The sequence below is a fragment of the Austrofundulus limnaeus genome, unplaced genomic scaffold, assembly GCF_001266775.1.
Source record: "Austrofundulus limnaeus strain Quisiro unplaced genomic scaffold, Austrofundulus_limnaeus-1.0 Scaffold301, whole genome shotgun sequence".
Lineage (NCBI taxonomy): Eukaryota > Metazoa > Chordata > Actinopteri > Cyprinodontiformes > Rivulidae > Austrofundulus > Austrofundulus limnaeus.
In genome coordinates, this window is record NW_013952703.1 from 113,105 (window position 1) to 133,189 (window position 20,085).

Sequence of the window (20,085 nt, forward strand, 5' to 3'; positions counted from 1 at the left end):
CTTAATATGAACTCTTAATACGTTCATAATGAACACTTAATATGAACAATTAATATGAACACTTAATATAAACACTTAATATGAACTCTTAATACGTTCATAATGAACACTTAAAATGAACACTTAATATGAACACTTAATATAAACACTTAATATGAACTCTTAATACATTCATAATGAACACTTAATATGAACACTTAATATAAACACTTATTATGAACACTTACTATGAACACTTAATATAAACACATAATATGAATTCTTAAAACGTTAATGAACACTTAATATGAACAATTAATATGAACACTTAATATGAACACTTAATATAAACACTTATTATGAACACTTACTATGAACACTTAATATAAACACATAATATGAATTCTTAAAACGTTAATGAACACTTAATATGAACAATTAATATGAACACTTAATATAAACACTTATTATGAACACTTACTATGAACACTTAATATAAACACATAATATGAATTCTTAAAACGTTAATGAACACTTAATATGAACAATTAATATGAATACTTAATATGAACACTTAATATGAACAATTAATGTGAACACTTAATATAAACACTTAATGTGAACAATTAATCTGAACACTTAATATAAACACTTAATGTGAACAATTAATATAAACTCTTAATACGTTCATAATGAACACTTACTATGAACAATTAATATGAACAATTAATATGAACACTTAATATAAACACTTAATATAAACACTTAATATAAACAGTAAATGTGAACAAGTTTTGACAGCAAAATCTAATCAGTCACACTAATTAACCCTACTAAAGACTAACAGTATAAATGACACACACACACACACACACACACACACACACACACACACACACACACACACACACAGAAAGCCCACCCTGAGTGGCTTTCTTAATATAAACAGTAAATGAAAATAAGTTTTGACAGCAAAATCTAATCAGTCACACTAATTAACCCTACTAAAGACTAACAGTATAAATGACACACACACACTTCCTTGTTTTTGCATCAAACTGAGGACTTTGTAATGACGTCCATTCATTTTTGTAACTGTACCTAACCCAGATCTTTTCCCTAAAACTAACCATTACTGGTCTATAGTTAACACTAACCTGAACCAGAACTTAATTCACACCATACCTCTAAACCAAACTAGTAAAATTAATCATTACTGGTCTATAGTTAACACTAACCTGAACCAGAACTTAATTCACACCATACCTCTAAACCAGAGGTGCCCAAAGTGGGGCCCGCGGGCCTAAATTGGCCCGCTGAGCCATTTGATTTGGCCCACCAGCAGTTTTCCTGGTTACTAGATTGTAATTATGATAAGATTAAATACAAAATTCAAGTAACTATAAGAGACATTTAGGTTAGATTTAAGCCCATGTATAGATTTGCACACCTTATAAGACCCCATATACTAAAATTTTAAATTATGAAAAGTCCCATGAGCCTTTGCTGCCTGAGCATATGTTGAATGCTCTCCATGTCCATGGGCTGAAAAAAAAAAGAATGTGGGCAACCACACTGGCTGCTAGCTTAATCATAAAAAAATAAAACAACTTTACTTAAGTATTTGCTCTTCTTATTTTATTGCATTTGGCCCGCGGCCCTCAGATTGATTTTAATTTTGGCCCTCTCAGGGAAAATGTTTGGGCACCTCTGCTCTAAACCTAACTAGTAAAGCAGAGCAGAGCTTCACCTCACTTTGATAGTAACTATGGAGCAAATGGTCCTCACTCTGTGGTAGAAACAAGTACACACACACAAAGAAGAATATATTGGCTGTGTCCAAAACGGCGGGCCGGGTCCTCCGAAGGCTGAATTTGTCAGCCGCATATGTCACAGCGCCGCGACGAAGGCCGTCCAAAACCGAAGACTCCTCCAATGCGGCCGACAAATACGTCCTTCCTTTGGCCCGAATCGAAGGACAGGTCTGATGGATCCTTCCCGGCCCAGCATATCCCATAATACATTGCGGCCCGACCGGAGATTTTTTTAAGCTAGTAATGGCGGACGAAGCGAAAGAAAAGAATATGTTTTAAATAAAAATATGGCGATATAAAAATTATAGCAGTTGTAATTCTAATACGTTTACCATTTGTATAGACATGTTTTTAAATATTATGTTTGTCATAAAAAATCGTGAAATAAACATGCACCTACAGCGGGTCAATTAGTTCTTCAAATGATACCTTTAAGTTAATTTTATAGTTTTGTGATATTAATAATGCTAATTTATTGATATTTTTCTAGTTTCGATTTAAGTTTGCTTGTTTAGCGTCGTCACAGTTGCTAGGTGACATGACGTAAGGACGGGACACTAGACCGTCCAAATTTTTTCCGGTCTTCCCGGTCTACCAAGGACCCGGCCCACCTTGATCGGGTAGTCTGGGTCCTCCGGAGGACCCGGCCTGTCGTTTTGGACACAGCCTTAGTTTGGCAGAGTAACAGAGCACACACTGCTGTTACACAACTGAGACAGTAAAGAAACATTCCTGACATTTGAAAATGAGGCTTTTAGGAACATTAGGGAGGATTTTCTGTTCAAAATGTGAGAACTGATTCCTCAGCACTTGTTCACAATCTGCTGACGAAGCTGAAACTGAGTTGGTAAAATAAAAAAGCAGAACACTTAAAGCTGAGATACTCTAGCTGAAATGTAAAAATAGCTAAATGCTAGCTGAGACAGCGGCTAAAACGTCAAAGTAGCAAAACATTAGTTGAGTGTGACTAGCTGTTAGCTCATCAGGACAGATGAGCTTCAGATCAGTCACAACCTGACAGAGGATGGTGGTGGAAAGCTCAGTCCACATGAATCACCAGAAACCCGTGAAGACTGGACCATAGACTTAAATATAAAGATCACTAGACTGAGCCCCGCCCATACCGTCCACTGGTAGCATCTGTGACATCATGAAGGAGCAGAAACAGACCAAACAGGACAACAGCTCACAGCCTCCATAGAAACTAATAGATAAACAGCAGCTGAACTGGATCTGTTTCACAGATTATCTGTAATATTTTTTCAATAAATTAATAATTGTTAATTTCATTCAACAATCATGTAAAACAGCAGATTTATACCAGAAAAATATATAATTTAAAAGTAACAATGATCTAAACCAGACCTGAAGTCAGCCTGTAATTTAGACTTAAACTTGTTGAAAAATGATGACTTCATCTAGTAATAAAATATATTTATTATTTCTTCTTACTGTCATAAAAATTAAGAATATTTATATTTACCAGTCAACAGTTAGAAAATGTTCTCAGGTTATAGGATGAAACTTGTCTCTATTAGCTAACATCTTCTTAACAGGTCGGGTTCCTCTAACAGAAACCTAAAAATACATTTATAATATTATTTTACACTCTGTAGGTCTGAATATTAATCAGAGGACAAAGTAATATTTAATAGGTTGTGTTAAATTGTAGCATGATTCAACAGATCTGTATATATATCCTCCACAAGCTAATATCTGCTAACCAGCTCAATAAATAACAGTGATTACATCGACTTTATAAGATTATTTTAATTTTTAACTGTTACATTATGTTCTGCTCAGATCACATTGAGCTAAATAAGATCAAATCTGCTGACTTGTGTTGTRAAATGAGACGTTTTCCTGTTTATCTTCTGTTAATAAATCCATAACACAAACAGGTTTTCAGGCGTTATCTAAAATATTAAATAGATTATATAAACTGTAAACTATTAATAATAATCTTGTTAATATTATTATTAATAGTTTTAATGATTTCTACATCGTCAGTCCTTTTTTTCTGCTCTGTTGTCAATATGTACAGTAATGGGAAATCCAGAGTCTTGCCCGTTTAGCGTTAGCCGTTAGCTTCTCCAGCCGATCACACAGTCACGTGGTTTCTGCACACTCCAGTTCTATAAAACCTCCTTGGACTGGACCTATTTTAAGATTCTGGTTCACTTTGGAACCAGCTCCACGGAGCCTAAACCAGGACAGAAGCAGCTGCGCTCCTCTTCATCAACTCACCTGTGTTGAAGCCTCGGCCCAGAGCCGGCCAGGGTCGGTGGTTCTTCCACAGGTTCCCCAAGTACCAGTCACTCTGGTTCTCCACCAGACCCAGAACCTGCTGACCTGAAGGACACACACAACATCCCAGGTTAGACACAAACACGCTCTTCTTCCATGTGCTGGACGGCTCCAGTCATGGTGGGAGGCTTTGTTAAAAGGTCAGTGAGAATGTTTCTGTTTGTTAACAAAATATCACGAGTTGTCTTTATTAGGGCTGGGTAAAAAAAATAGATTTAATCGATCTTGGATCGATTTCATTTAAATTTGGGAAAATCAATTCACAGGACATGAGTTCGATTCTTCCCCATGCCGTCTTGTACGCACGTCTGAGGCGCTTTTCTATATTTTGTCACTCCTGGCTTGCCGTATGTTTACATCCTTCTGACGTTCAGTGCTAATATTAGCTTTCGATAACAAGTTGTCTGGATCAAAACAAAAGTCTGGATCAAAACAAAAGAAACTAAGGAATCACTACCCTTACCAGCCGACTCTCAGCAGAACTTAAAAATAACAGAGACCATGGTGACTTTTGTTTCCAAAGATTTGCGCTCCTACATGGTAGCGAAAACGAAGCAGGGTTTGACGAGTGGCTCGGCACTCGAACCAAACTACGGCACGTAAACATCTGACTGAACTGTTCTCCACTGGCATGTTTAAACATGTGAAAGACGACATTCTAACAAAATGTTTAGTTTTGTTTAAACTTTAGGAAATGTCTTAATGAAATCCACAGTGATGAAATTTTGTAGTTATTTTAATAAGTTATTTGTAGTGCTGGGCGGTATATCGTTTTGTACCAAATACCGGTTTTTATTTTTGTTATGATATGAATTTTTTGAATACCAGACATTCTGGTTTAAATAGCGGAACGTTTCGTCGCAGCCGCCAGTGAACTGTTGTTTCCCAGGGGACATTTTTCCTTGCTGCACCGCTATGTGCGTTAGCATGCTAATGTTTGGAGCAGCTACATGCAGCCGCAGGTGGTGATTCCGCTGATTATATTGACTGACGTTTAAAAAAAATCCCGTTTTCGCTGTCGCTGAACGTAGTAAACACCTCTTCAGTGACGTGCACAGTTAGATTTAACGTGGTTAGTTAATATGGAGACGTTATGCTGATGGAGACTTAACGTGGTTCTATTGTGAAAAGCCTGCAGGAAGTAGTTCGTAGTGGAGTTAGAATTGACTGATGTGCAAGGTGAGTCGTGCTGATAAGCTTTAATAAATAACAAAACAATAAACCCGATCATAATCTTTTCTTAACCCTCCTCCTTCACGACTGGACCAAAATGAGTACTATCTAAAACCACCAGTCAGAGAAGAACAGACACAGAGGAGGGAAACAGCGACACAGACAGAGGTACAGTAAAAGAAAAAAAAAGTCAATAAGCAGGGTTTGTACATTTTATTATCAGCTGAGCTGTGACGAAAAGAAAAATACCATCAAATACCGTGAAACCAGTGAAAATGTTGAAAATACCGTAATATAAAATTTTGATCATATCGCCCAGCTCTAGTTATTTGTATTAAGTTTTAATAACACTGTCACCTGCAATTCCTTTTTACTTTAAAACTTTTTATACTTGTGACAGTTTTCTTTCAAGATTAAACAGTTTAATTTAAAAGTTTGTCCTTAAAACCAGTTATTTATGTTAAAGAGAAAAAACAAACATTTTCACTGAATCGAATCGAATCGTGATTAATCAATTCTGAACTTAATGGATCGAAATCGAATCAATTTAGAGAATTGACCATGATCCTCAGCCCTAAGTCTTTATTTTGGCCGAGGACATTCATGATCTGTAAAATAAGGGGAGGAAATGGTTGATTATCAAAATAAAATCAAATAATTGTTTAAGGTAAATACACACATATCTGACCCTTAGAAGAACTATTCCTACGCTCTGAATTTTTTTGTCCTTCGAACTGTTCTATAAACTCACTGAACTTCTTTAAAAAGACTCATCTTGTAAGACTATCATTTTAAGTTGAAGTTCTGCCGCTTTTTATTAAATTTTTTTTATTTAATCCATTTTTTTAACCAGGCAAAACATTAAGAATAACCTCCTATTTACAATGTCAATAGAATAATCATCTGTTCATTATTAGATAAAATAAAAATTGAATGACCAAAAACAACACAGACCTCAAAGGATTCGATTTGTGCCGTTTGCTTTTTGGCTAAATTGATGTTGGTGTGAAATTCGTTGAACTTTTCATCTTAAAAAGCACTCTATAACTAAAACTGACTTGGTTACTTGTTCATCTAGAAATAACACGAAGAACATTAAACTGTGAGCTACAGTGAGCTGGTTGTAGCAGCTGCTGCTGCATCATCATTTTCCTAATTGGTAATCAATAAAGTAAAAACTGTAAAGACATGGCCAACTGCTGATTAATCGGTCTGCCTTTATCACGGACCACTGGACAAATTTAATGAAACTGCCAAAAAAGACTTTAGCTTAGCTTCAATCTGTTTAAACATACAATATATATACATAAAAGAATGAAAAATGCACAGGCAATGATTACTTTGAGAGTTTTATTTTCTTTTATTTTGACGCCAACAGTTTATGGTGAAGAGAAAACAAGTAAGTTGAGTCATTTTCATTAATATAGCAGATTGAATCGAATCAAATAGCCTATATGCCACGGCCATTGGTGACGTATTTCCGTTAAAATTCTGGCCTTGAACCGCCCTTCCACTTCCTGTTTACTGCCTTTGTTTTTAGCGTTAGCTCCCAGTACTAGTCCATGTAAAAGTCACAAAAGTTAAAGCATCTGTGATCTACTGGTATAAAACGTGAGTTTTGTTGTGTGTCGTTGTGTCCACTAAGCAGCAGATACGATCGAGTAGTTAGTTTTTATCCATTTTCCTCTTGGTGAGGAGGTGACAGCAGTGGATCATAGCATTACAGGCAAAACTTAGCTTAAAAAAACCTCACGCTCGTGTTTGTAATTGGCATTTCTAAACTGAGGATATTCTAGAGTCAGCGTCAGAAATGAGAAGATGGAGGTTACAAAAGGGAAATGTACATTTATCCCCTTTTACTGCCAAGACGAGAGAGGAAAGACCTCCTCCACACGACAGCTAGCAGGAAGCTAACACAGCAGCCGGTAAAGAGACGTTCTGGATCACGATTATGGTGCTACTCCAGACTCTGCAGTTGTGGATTTAGTGCTGAAGATAAATTAAATTATTCGGGAGGAAATCCGCCAGCTACGGAAACAGTTTGAGAGCCTGAAGCTGAGGCATCTGTTCGTCATTCACAATTTTGCTGCTTCCGACAAGATCCTTCACAAGGTAGGTGTGTGTGTGTGCGCGTTTGTGTTATACAGGGTATGAAATTATTTTAGGCAACTTTTTCATGAGTTTTATGCAGAAGTAAAAACTTGTTAGAGTGTATATTACAACGTAGACAAAACCCAAGCGCCGAGCCCCCCCCCCTCCCCCGATTACCAAGAGCAGCAGAACCTCCACCTGTTCATTTCATTAATGTCGGGGAAAACGATCCAAACCATACAAGTAGCCCATCAATTTAAAGCCCAGACTCTGCTCTTTCCAACAATATAAGTGTCACAGCTCTACATGAAAAATTCACAGAACAAGCAGCCGAGGAATAGCTAAAAAGGCTAAATTCTGGAAACATAAACAAGAACGTCTTTCCTTTGATTTTATGGCTTTAATCCACTTCGGAGTGATTTTTTTCCACTTGGCTGAACCTGTACACCTCCTGTGTTAATGTTGGTACATGTAATATGCTAATTCTGTACTGTGGAGATCATTAAGAGTCGTTGTCGAGTGAAAAAAATCTTTTGCTAACACTGTGTTGCCTGTGAACCAGAAGACTGGTGCGGGGCCAAAGAATGCAAAAGTGCTAGATCGGAAGTCCGTGGCATATGTGATTAATTGTGATGGACCTGTAACCTGTCCAGGTGGTACCCCGCCCCATAGTGACTGCTGGATATGGGTACCAGTGACCCTCATGACCCTGAAGGGAAGAGGCAGGTTAATATAATGGATAGATGATTTAGAACCTTATTAATCTAAAATCGAACCGATTTGGGGAATTGGCCATGATACCCAGCCCTATTCATCCTTTTGCTACAAACCAACAAACAAAACCGTACACATGGACTAAAACATTATCGCGTGCAGGCCACCACAAAAACTGGATCAAGCTCACATGGGCCTAAAGCCTTTGAGGCCGGAAACAAAAGGAATGAAGAGGAGAAGAATGAAGGAGTGTGGTGAGATGAAGAGGAGAGACGAGGTATGTGGGCTTTCAGGTACAACATTATGGAAAGCAGGCTGGGCAGAGATAAAGATGGTGGGGATGGGCATTAAGGAGAAGATAGGGGGACTGAAGAGAAGGGCCAGGGTGTGATGGTAGCAGCTTTAATGAAGGCTGTAAGGAAGATTAATGAGTGCTTATTGGCCCAGGCAGCAGACAAAAGCTGCAAAACAAAGCACAGATCCAGCATCAAGGTGACAGAACAGTAAGAGCTCCAAAACAGAGCTGATCCCACTTCACGAGAGGGGTCATCACAAGGTAGAGATTATAAAGATTAATCATGGTAATAAAGCAATAAACTTGTGCAAATAATTAAAGTTAACGACTCGTTAATCATACTGGAAAACCATTAGAGAGCACTTTCTTATTGATTTTACTCAAAAGGCCATCATTCATAATTCAGCCAAGATTTATTTATCTAATGTTAAGAAAAGGTTCATGCTACACTCAAGTGTTGTACCTGTGGCCACAACATTTTCATATGTTCTGCTTCACAACTTTCTTTGGTACAGTAAAGTATAATTACAATAAATTCAGAAGTTTAATTGACAATTACTTCTGGTTTACACAAAGAGTCAATAATTCTTTATCCAAACCTCTACAGTTCACCCTGGTGTCAGTCATGTTCTGGGCCACATTCTGAGTCCATCCCTGCATATGCAATGCACTGAGTCAGAATTTGTGGGTCTGTCCACCCACTTATTGAAGTTTAACAAGTTTTCACTAGGATTAAGGCAAGAGGACTTTCATGGCAACAGCCAGAGTTACCACTTTAGGTCTTAAATCACAATGATCCATCCTGTTGGAAAAAGCATTGTTCCTCACCAAACTCTTCCTGTATGGTTGAGAGAAGTTCCTCTCAAAGATGTTTAGGCACCATTCATTTTTCATGGCTGTGTTCTTTGGTAAAACTAAGTGAGCCCACTCTCTTGGCTGAGAAGTACCCCCCCACACACATGACTGGTTTCAAGATGCCTTCCTGTTGCCAGGACTGATGGTGATGCTCACATTTTCTTCAACAGACAACGTTTTGGAAGGAGGTTCATCAGAGAAAAAGGTTTTTTACAGCCCTATGATTTCCATAATGTGTGAAAACCGAATAAATCAATAAAAATTACAGTAAAATGAAGAATGCAGCAGAATTTTACTTCACAAGTTAAAATAACATTCATGTAAATGGTAAATGGACTGTACTTATATAGCGCCTTTCTATCCATCAGGGACACTCAAAGCGCTTTACACTGCAGACATTCATCCATGCACACACACATTCACACACTGATGATGGCAATCTACACACTGATGATGGCAATCTACAATTGTAGCCACAGCTGCCCTGGGGCGCACTGACAGAGGCGAGGCTGCCATGAAGAGGCGCCACCGGACCCTCTGACCACCATCAGTAGGCAAGGCGGGTAAGGTGTMTTGCCCAAGGACACAACGACTGAGTCGACTGGATGGGAATCGAACCGGCGACCTTCCGGTTCCAGGTCGACTCCCCTAACCACTCTACCACAGCCGCCCCGACTATGGTTTTGTATTCGTGAGGCTGCTGGTTTTCATCCAAAAGGACATCTGCTGTCAAACTATTGTCAAATATTTAGTGTGAAGTTCACTTGTGAAAAACCCTAATGAAGGGAAACAGTCTACTAACCTCAAGAAGATTTAAGAACCAGAAAGTCAAAGAGTGATATCAAAACACAGAGGAGAGAGTTAATGTCAGCTTTTACCTAAAGTTAACATGAAAACAGGAACAGACATCAGTCTAAATTCATGGGTTGCAACCGACAGACAGCGGCCGACGTTGGCTGCAGTCTACGTGGGCCGTAGGCTGCTGGAGTCGGCTGCATAATCGGCTGTGAAATGAGATGGTCTAGTCCACTGGTTTCCAAATCTTTTAGCCTTTGACCCTCAAAATACCAGCAGCAGAGACCTGAGCCCCCAACTGTTGTTGGGTCATAAACATTTTTTTACGTAAAAAAAAAGCATATTAACAATATTCATTCTGCTATTTTTGTCCATTTTATTCTATTTTTGTCCATTTTAAGTACACTAACGTTATTCTTTTGTAACAACAAAGGCAAAGAAAATGTTAGTTGTTATTTTCTAATATAATTAATTCAGGAAATCTTGTCCGACCTCCACCTTGATGTTTTGGAAACCCATTGTGGGTCCTGACCCCAACTTTGGGAACCACTGTTCTAGTCTACAGAAGACGCATGTTTGCATGATCACGCTCTGCCTCATTACTACGATACCTTTTATGTCACATTGCTTCAGTTGTTTTTTCAAGGTATAACTTCATAAAATAGTTTTAATAGAAAAATATTACACTAAATACATAAAAGGCATTAATAATTTAAGTTTAGCTCCAGTATATAACTGCATTTTATTTAACACCTAATTGCAACAAAACTTTCTTCAGCTAAGTCGCTTACCTTACATTTTTCGGTACGGGATAAAAATCCAAACTTCGTCATAACAAACAAACAAACAAACAAACAAACAAACAAACAAACAAACAAACAAACAAACAAACAAACAAAATACCTTTGTCATCTTTGTTTTTCTGTTTAATTTGCTGACGCTGCAATGAATTCTGGGATATCATCAGCCACATAGGCTACTCAGATGCAGCCGACGTTTTCGGGGTTTTGTCGGCCGCATGAGTGGACACCTATGAATTGGGACAGCCTACGGCGCGGGGCAGTGACGTAAGCAGCCGACGAATGTGGCCGACGTCAGCAGCAGCCCATGAATTCATGAACTGAGACACAGCCACTGACCTCACAGCTTTTCATGCAGAATGTCATTGTTTTAAAGGTCTAGATGCAACTTCCTGTTTTCTATTTTCCAGGCGCTGCTGCTGTAAAAGCTACAGAACAGCTCAACCCTCGACTCCTGGTGAAAAACACCAAACAACCAATGCAAGAAAGACTGAGTGAGTCTAATAAAAAACATTTACAGTACAAACTAAGTCTCTTTAATGTTAAAAATAAGATTTTTAAATTAATTTAAGCTTGTTTTTTACTCCAAAAGAAAACACAGGAGAAAAAAAGTTGTTTTACAAAAAGATTCACATGTTTTTTAAATTAAAAATGACTTACAGCAAAAATCTTAAATACTTTAATAAAACTATTCTTTCTTCGTGGATTTATTGTGTTTTTATTTTTCCACCATAAAATGTAAGACTTCTTAGGTGAAAAGAAATGTGGGGACATCCTTGGTGTCTGATTATGTCATGAAAACAAAATGAAAAGTCTAAGCCCCAGTGGTCTATGTATCGAAGACATCAGAGGACTAATCTGACTGATGACACATCACTGCTTGCTGTCATGGAAACTGGGAGGCCCTTGCACACAGGAGACCTGGTTTCAAATCAGATCCTCAGTTTATGTTCTTGTTAAACACCGTGGCTAAATGCTGATGTGGACACATGTATGTTGACTGTTGTTGATAATAAATAATTTACAGGTGAATGGCAGGTTAATTTGGACGACATTATCAGGACTTTTAATAACATTTTTGTCAGTTCATTTGAGGAAGTAACAGAACCGAATGAAAACAAACCAGTCTTCCATAAGGGACAGAACTACTAATGAGGTTATTAAAATTGTTTCTTTGTTAAAGATTTCCAAAGTTAAAGATGTCTTTGACCTTGATAATAGCTTTTGAAATTTTAATAAAGAGACCCCTGTAATACTAATTACTCTTTTGATATAGTAATTTATAAAGCAGTTAATTGTTCTAACAGTCTGGAAGAAGCTAAAATGATCCCAAATTTTAAGGCTGGGAATAAAACCAAACCAGGAAATTATTGGCCAATTAGTATTTAAAAAGACTGCTGAAAAATTAAAGGAATTAAACCTTTGTTTTTTTTTGTACATTGTAAATTGAAGATTTATTTTGATTGAATTTATTTAAGAAAAACGGGCAGAAATCATGAGATTATTTTCTTCTTCTGCTACCTTTCATTTACTGGTGATTAGATTTTTTTTGTATGTTGAATTTGTGTTCTTTTGTTTTAAATGAATAAAATTTCTAAATTAAAATTAAATTAAATGGGTCTCCATGTAACTAATAGAACATCTTAAAATATACATCTCCACCTGATGCATTCTGGTTTCTTCAAACTTCAATCAGCTAAACATTTTCTTTGAGAATATTAACAGCTTACTAGACAAGCACGGTTGTGCTGGAGTGTTTTTTTTTTTTTTTTTAGATATGAAACATGATTTTTTAGATTGTTGGAAAGGGAAAATCAGGTCAAAAATCGGCACAACTTGTGTGTGAAACAGCTCTGTACAGTATGTACAGGATCCTAAATGTATTTAAGTTTATTTTAACTGTACAGCTGGGGTACCACAAGGATCTATATTAAGACTTATTCTTTTGAGTCTGTATGTTCATGATTTACCATCTTCAAGTGTCAAAGTTCACTCATATGCAGAGGATACTGTATTGTATATACATGCTAAAAATCCCTGCAAACTCCATCCAAAGTCGTGAAATTCGGATGGAATATTCTCATTGACACAGTGACAAAAACAGAGCTATTTTGTTTGCAGAGCAGCTTTGCCTGCTCCTTCCCTACAAAAGGGTTTACGTTTTTGCTCTAGTCATGAAAAGAGTCATTTAGTCCATCTCATCTGAACATTAGCAGCTGCAGAGACAGGAAAAATAATAAATTCTGGCATTTTACCACAGTTTTAAAAATGTGACAAAGTACAATTATTGCTGGGAGGATAACATGTTTTAAAGTTGGAAAATGGGGGAGAAAAAAACAAGTCTGCACCCTTAATTAAAAAAAAGAAAACTCAGCTGCTCCTATTCTTTTAATCAGGTGCCTATTGTTACTTTATAAGACATGGAATTTAAAGGGATCCATGATTAGTTGTAACAATAGACTTTATTTGATAAACATATTTTTTTAACTGTAAAATAAAGATTGTAAAAATACTGTAGGCTGTTTAGTTTTTATAATTTTTAAACTAAAAGTTTAAAAATATATTACACGGATGGGGCCATTTTATTTACACGCAAAGCATTCTGGGTAAATGATGACGTGGATAGGTCATCGGTGCGAGGCTGCTAGCGAGCTATATTCACCCTGAAGGTTAATCTTGGACAATATCTGATGATCGACTCTTTTAAATGAAACCAGAGAGCGTTGACAGAGAGGAGAAGGTAGAAATGACTCAGCCTGGAACTGAAAATATGGATGGAGGACAACAGAGCTGCTTCATGGAAGAAGAACCTCAGCTTAGCCTGTTAGCTTTAGCGTTAGCCCTGATGTTATCACCATAAATATGTATTAGCTCAGCGCTACACATTCTCCTCTCGTCACTGAGGTCCTCCATCCACATGACAGAGAGGGTAACACAAAAATGACTCAGCCTGCAACTGAAAATATGGATGGAGGACCTCAGTTTAGCTTGTTTGTCGCGCTAGCGCCGAGCTAATACATATAAGGCAATATAGCATCGACGCTAGTGCAAAGGCTAGCAGGCTAAGCTGAGGTTCTTCTTCCATGAAGCAGCTCTGTTGTCCTCCATCCATATTTTCAGTTACAGGCTGAGTCATTTCTACCTTCTCCTCTCTGTCAACGCTCTCTGGTTTCATTTAAAAGAGTCGATCATCAGATATTGTCCAAGATTAATCTTCAGGGTGGATATAGTTCGCTCACACTGAGGACCTATCCACATCATTATTTACCCAGAATGCTTTGCATGTAAATGGCTACGTTCATGTTAAAATATATATATTTTTAAAAATCACAAAACTAAACATACTACAGTATTTTTACTGTCTTTATTTTACAGTTAAAATATATGTTTATCAAATAAAGTCTAATGTTGCAACTAATCAGGGATTCCTTTAACAAAAATAAAAGTTAAAAAAAATAAATAAATCAAAAGCATGGAAATGAAATTTGGGGATAAAGAACAGGTTTTGTAGGTTTCCTCAGTCCTCAGCAGTCCAAACCCTGGATCCTCAGTCTGACCCTGCTGCTGGTTTTGGACAGAAGCTGCTGACCTTCTTGTCACCAGGTCATCCTCTGTGTGTGCAGATAGTAAACGCATTCCTTCAATGAATGGTAGGCCTTTCATTTTAGATCAAATTTAATGAAATCACCTGGATCTCCTCCTCCATACTGTCCTCTGACATGGGAACAGAAAAGCACAGTAAACAGTGAAAGAAGCTGGATTTAAAGGGGACATATTATGCAAAATTCACTTTTTAAAGTTTTTTTTTACTCAACTTTGGGTATGTACTTCTAACAAAAACAGTCATAGGACCAAAAGAAAATGCACCCAGGGGCATATTTACTGTAAGTAAATGTATTTTTAATGTATATTAACGACAAGTTTCCATCATTTTGTGATGTCACAAGCCGTATGACAACCCACCGGAACCTACGTCAAGCCCCTTACCTAGCAACCCCCGGGTGAAACTCCACCTCCTTGGTATAAAGAGCCATCACGGTTGTTGTGCAATGTGCAGCTCATTTCACAACAAGCCTCCAATAGGGCAATGGTTAGAGTGTTGGACCAGAGAGTAGGAGACCAGGGTTTGAGACCGGCACGGACACAATTTAACTATTTATTTTCATTCGTTATGAACACATTTTCTCATGTACCTCTATTGTTTAGCTTRTTAAAGCCTTGYTAAAGCCTATTTGTTCGAGTTTCTGAGGTATTTTGACCGCTGCTGCTCCCTGCTCTGGTAACAGCATGCAGAGTGAGCGCAGAGCAGAGGAGGGAGAGAAAAAAAAGAAGCTGACATCATGGCTCTGCCTCTGGGTCTCATATGGTTGTACAACGGAGCTTCTGCTATTATTAGTCATGCTAACGTAAACGCTGGCTTTGGAGGGCGGAGTTAATGTCAACAGATTTTTGGAGGGCGTTACCAACAGAGCTCATTAACATAAACAGCTCTTCTGAACGGAAGTCAGAGCAGTCAGAACTAGAAAATGGGAAGTTTTATTATCTGAGAATTATTTTGTGCATTAAATTGAATGAACATGGTCTGGATAGCCCACAGACATACCATAAACATTTCTAGGACCCATAATTGGTCTCCTTTAAGCTCCAGTTTGAGTTTACCTGAGGCCACTGAGAGCATCGAGAGCTTTTTAACTTAACTCAGTTTCAGATTATTAGAACAGATCTCAGCCATTTATAAACCAACAGTGAACACCACTGAACTGACACGAGTGCTCTTATTACAGAAAACCAAACCAGCTCTTTCAAAGTGAAAAACCAGACATGCAGCCGACTGTGAAGCCTCGTGCTTTCTCAAAGAGTCAGATATGGAGGTTTGCGCATCACGCAGCTAAAACAGACAGGAGAAAATAAGAAAAGTCAATCAGTCCACAGCTGCTTGAGAAGAAAGCTTCAAATATCTCCTCCTGGAGATTTTTATTCCCCAAAATGTACCGTAGACAGAGTCCTGCGGGAGTGAAGCTGATGTGAGCTCCTTCATACAGAAGGAGCCACTGAGGAAAAGTCTTCACACAGCAGAGCTCAGCATGGCGACGGGGGAGACGGGGGGAGGCGTTTTAAATTAGCTGTGGAGAGGAGCAGCGGGAGATCTCCTGCTGCTGGTCCAAGGTCAGTAAGAACAGCTTCACTTCACCGACTCGTCCTCTCACAGGATCTGAGACACGCAACAGGTCTCAGGTCCAACAAGTCCACCTGGTAAAACCAGCAGACCAAAGGTTGAACCTGAAAGTTCTTATTGTTTACAAAGATACCGATAGATTGACTCATTCAAGACAGAGTTTCCTTCTAGAAACATAAGAACAGTGTCATCAAATCCTGAAAGTCCAGGATGCAGCGTTAAAAAAGACGTTCGGTTCTGTTTCAGACAGAAGAACAAACACACCTCACGTGTTTTTTTTTCAGGTGTTGATTCACAAAGTTCTGACTGTTTGTTTGCTCGCTGTTTGTTCAAATGTGAATTCTTCTAACACATTTACTGGAGCTGGTCTACAGGGAGGCTGGCCTAGTTCTGACTGTGTCAACTAAAAATACTGATGTTTGATGATTGCAGCAGTCATAGTAAGACTCTGTGCTGTTGTAGGGGACGTAATATACAGTTGTTCTTCCTGAAACACGTAAAAAAAGATGCTACTTCGATGAGAGCAGATGTCCTAAAACCTAAATGCATTCTTTTGCATTGATGAAGCCTTTGGTTTCAGAATAAAAGTCTCGTGTTTTCTTTGCATTATGTGTGTAGCAAAGCCAGAAATGAGTAATTTTAATAGCATATATGTATAGTATGTACTCATACACTTATTAATACAGCTATAATTTCAAGAAGATGCAGTCTGTCTTTGGTGAATTATTTTGAAAATAATGTGAACATTCATTTTTTGTGTTGGTCTGGTGTGATCTTTGTGTATTGACTCCACACTTTGCACACATCTGTTGAAAACAGAATTGGGTTGGATCTTGGCGTAAGGTCGTACGCGAATCACTAACCCTGTGCCATCCTGCGGAGGTGAGGTAAATGCTCTTATTGACTATAAAGGTTTGTTTTCATTGCAGAATTCCTTCCATGGTGGAGTGGACACAATGTAAATCTGGGGTAAGATACTGTGGGAACTGCACATCCAAACTGACGCACAGGTGATGGCTATCCAACCCAATTGGAAAAGCAGTGGGGATTGATGCAGCGATCCCAAGTGACTGTAACATCAGGGACGACCAAAACAAGCTGGGGAAATGCCAAGAGCTGAAAGAGGAAACACAGAAGTTGTGGAGAGTCAAGGTGTCAGTGGTCCTTGATCATTGGAGCACCTGGTGCTGTGACCCCCAAACTAGAAGAGTGGCTCCAACAGATCCAAAGAACCACCTCAGAGACCTGTGACCAGAAGAGCTCAGGCCTAAGAACAGCTGAGATGCTGAACATTTACAGCATATATACTGTGGAATTAGTTCAAACAGTAAATGCTGTGCTTCATACTTGGGTTGGGATGTAAACTCCTGTTAAAATAACTGAAGAGAATTCTCTCAGAGAGCAGATAGAAGGGTCTACATTCCTACAGAACAGATTCTACTGACTCTGAACAACATTTTTGCAACACTGTTCATTGTTACATCAGTTAATGTTGATGTAAAAGCACAGCCAAGCCCAGCCCCCGACACTTTTGCCGCTTGCCTTCATGTCATGATCCAACCTGATCATCTGATCACCCTGCAGCTCCATGACTGTGCTGTTGATTCCATCATGGAGCCACATTTCACTGAAGAATAAGGCCCCTTTGCTGGACCACAGTAACACATTAATCTCATCTGTTTTGTTTTATATATAAATATATACAGTATATATAAACAGTGGTGTGCAGCGCTAATCCAAAAATTAACTCCGCAGTTTTTAAAGCACTTATAATATTTAAGTCTACAACTTCAAAAACGCTTATGCCATTGAAAAACTAGCGAAAGCTAATTTTCAAGCGCAATTTCAATTTGACACTTACTAGCTGGAAATAATTCATGTACAATATTTGCACAACACTGCCAACTAGCAGTGTATGAACCCTTTTACAGCTTAAACCTACAAGCGCTGATTGCTGGGGATGTGATTTCCTGAAACAGAACTTTAGCTCCTGGTGTAAAAATTAAAAAGTTGTTGAGGATTGCTAGTTCGGTTGCTTCTTTGTCTTTTTCTTTTGTTTGTTGTAGATTTTTCATTAAAGAAGCATCAAWAAAGTAATTTTTAAACTGTTTATTGGAAAACTGAAGCGATGCATTCTGGGTACATGACGGATTTGATTTAAGATGGAAACGAAAGCACGGAGTACAGGAAACTTTCTTCCCTTCAAAATAAGAGCTTGGATTTTAAAGTTTTTCATGTAGTTGTTCCAGTTGACCACTAGATGTCAATCTTCATCAGCATAACATCTTTAAATCATTTCTGAATCTCTAATCCCGTTGGCCGATTGTTTCGACCAATTACGTCAAGTACTGAGCTCCAGCGTTTAAACTTTTTTTTAAAAAGGAGCTCCAATTGTAAAGTAAAATAAATCAATACATACAAAATTTTAGTATGGATTACAAACGTTTACTGTTTTTGCTTTTGCCTTCCTGCTATGTAAGCAGACACAAAGCATTGTGGGAAATCAGAACCGTGACCGAAAGCAACAGTCAGCAAAGATGTATACCTTCTAAACAAGTGTGTTTATCTGGGAGGGGTGCTGTTGGACAGATCATGTGTGTTGTGATTCATTGACAACCATACGTTCCGCTGTTCAAGGTAATGATGACTGGTAAATAATTAGTTATTAGAGGTACTGAATTTTAATTTTAGAAAGCGCAAATCTGCTTATGAGTTATAAAAATTAGTAAGACCGCTAAAGCGCAACCCAAATATTTAGGTCCGCAATTAGCGGATTTGCGCTTTTATACATGTAGGTAGCACACCCTTTTTCTCCATTTTGCAAAAGTACTGGCTCTTATCTCTGGTGCACCTCAGATTGTTGTTGTCATGGTGAGGCTGTATAAATCTATAAACAACGGCTAGAAGACAGCCACCAATTTCCTCCGAAGTATTTAAAAAGTCCAGAACAAAACAGGCATTGATTCCTTGATGCAGATCATAACAGAGCTGCTTTGAGGATAAAAAAGTACAAGTAGGATACAACAATAAAAACAGGAACATGGTACACTGAAGAAACCATAAAAAAACCTGATTATCACAGTGGATTATATATCTGAATCTGTATTATACTTGAAATCCATTGAACGGTACTTGATTGGTTTTGACTTGGGCTGTTTTGTACAAAGTTAGAATAAACTGATTGATCTTCATTCCATTTATTCCTGTTGTCTTTTCTGCATACTGCCCTAGGACGACTTCAGCAGAGAACTGGTATTGTATAAATAAATTAAATTGAACAGAACATGCTGCCATAAAAGTTTAATCTTTTCCCAGGAGCTGTGTATTTATTTCAGCGGGATGGTGTCAAACCTCATTCTGCATGACTTCATAAACACACCGAGGCTCACAATCACCAAAGAACTGTGTGGCTTTAACAGATGCTACTCAAAAGTAAATCCGAATTTTGTCTTTCTGTCTAATTTTCAGAGCTACTCAGAGATGTGCTCCTCAACTGTGCTGCCAATCAAGCAATGTCTATGCATTTTTTATATTGCCACTTAGGCAAAAAGTGTCCGAATCTTACAAGACTAAGGCTTTTTGAGACAAGCAGTAGAATAAAATATTAACCCTTTCCCAAGAGTTGGTGGAAATTATGACTAAGAGGAAAAAAAGAAATGTGTTTTACTGTTGCCTTTTCAAAGAGAGGGCAGACATGTCAGGAAACAGATTTTATTCTATTGGTCAAAACATACAGAAACTGTGTTTATTCAGAATAAAGACAGAAAGGTTTGTTAGGGGTGAGGATTACAATATATTTTTGATGTGTTATTTTGGGGACATAAACAACTCTGAAAGGATTCTAGAAAATGTCAAAAATCATTCGAATTTAAAGGTAATTGTGGTATGTCACATTTAGAAACACTAAGTTTGAAGTCAGATGGAAAACCAGGCTGACAGGCATGAAACAACTGTATTCCAGTGTTTAGAAGTACTTCAGTACTCCTAACATTTAGCTTTCGTGTTAGCTCCCGAGCTAACACAATATGTATACTGTGTGTGTGTGTGTGTGTGTGTGTGTGTGTGTGTGTGTGTGTGTGTGTGTGT

General features: G+C 38.0%; 1 protein-coding gene across 1 annotated transcript in view; it reads right to left on the reverse strand.

Moving 5' to 3' along the window:
• The window catches only part of large1 (LARGE xylosyl- and glucuronyltransferase 1), a gene marked incomplete in the record, with an annotated part of 198,750 nt that overhangs the window by 60,652 nt on the left and 118,013 nt on the right, over window positions 1-20,085 (reverse strand). The window contains 1 exon segment of the mRNA XM_014021694.1: window positions 4,041-4,145. Within this exon segment, the coding sequence (XP_013877148.1) occupies window positions 4,041-4,145 (105 nt within the window).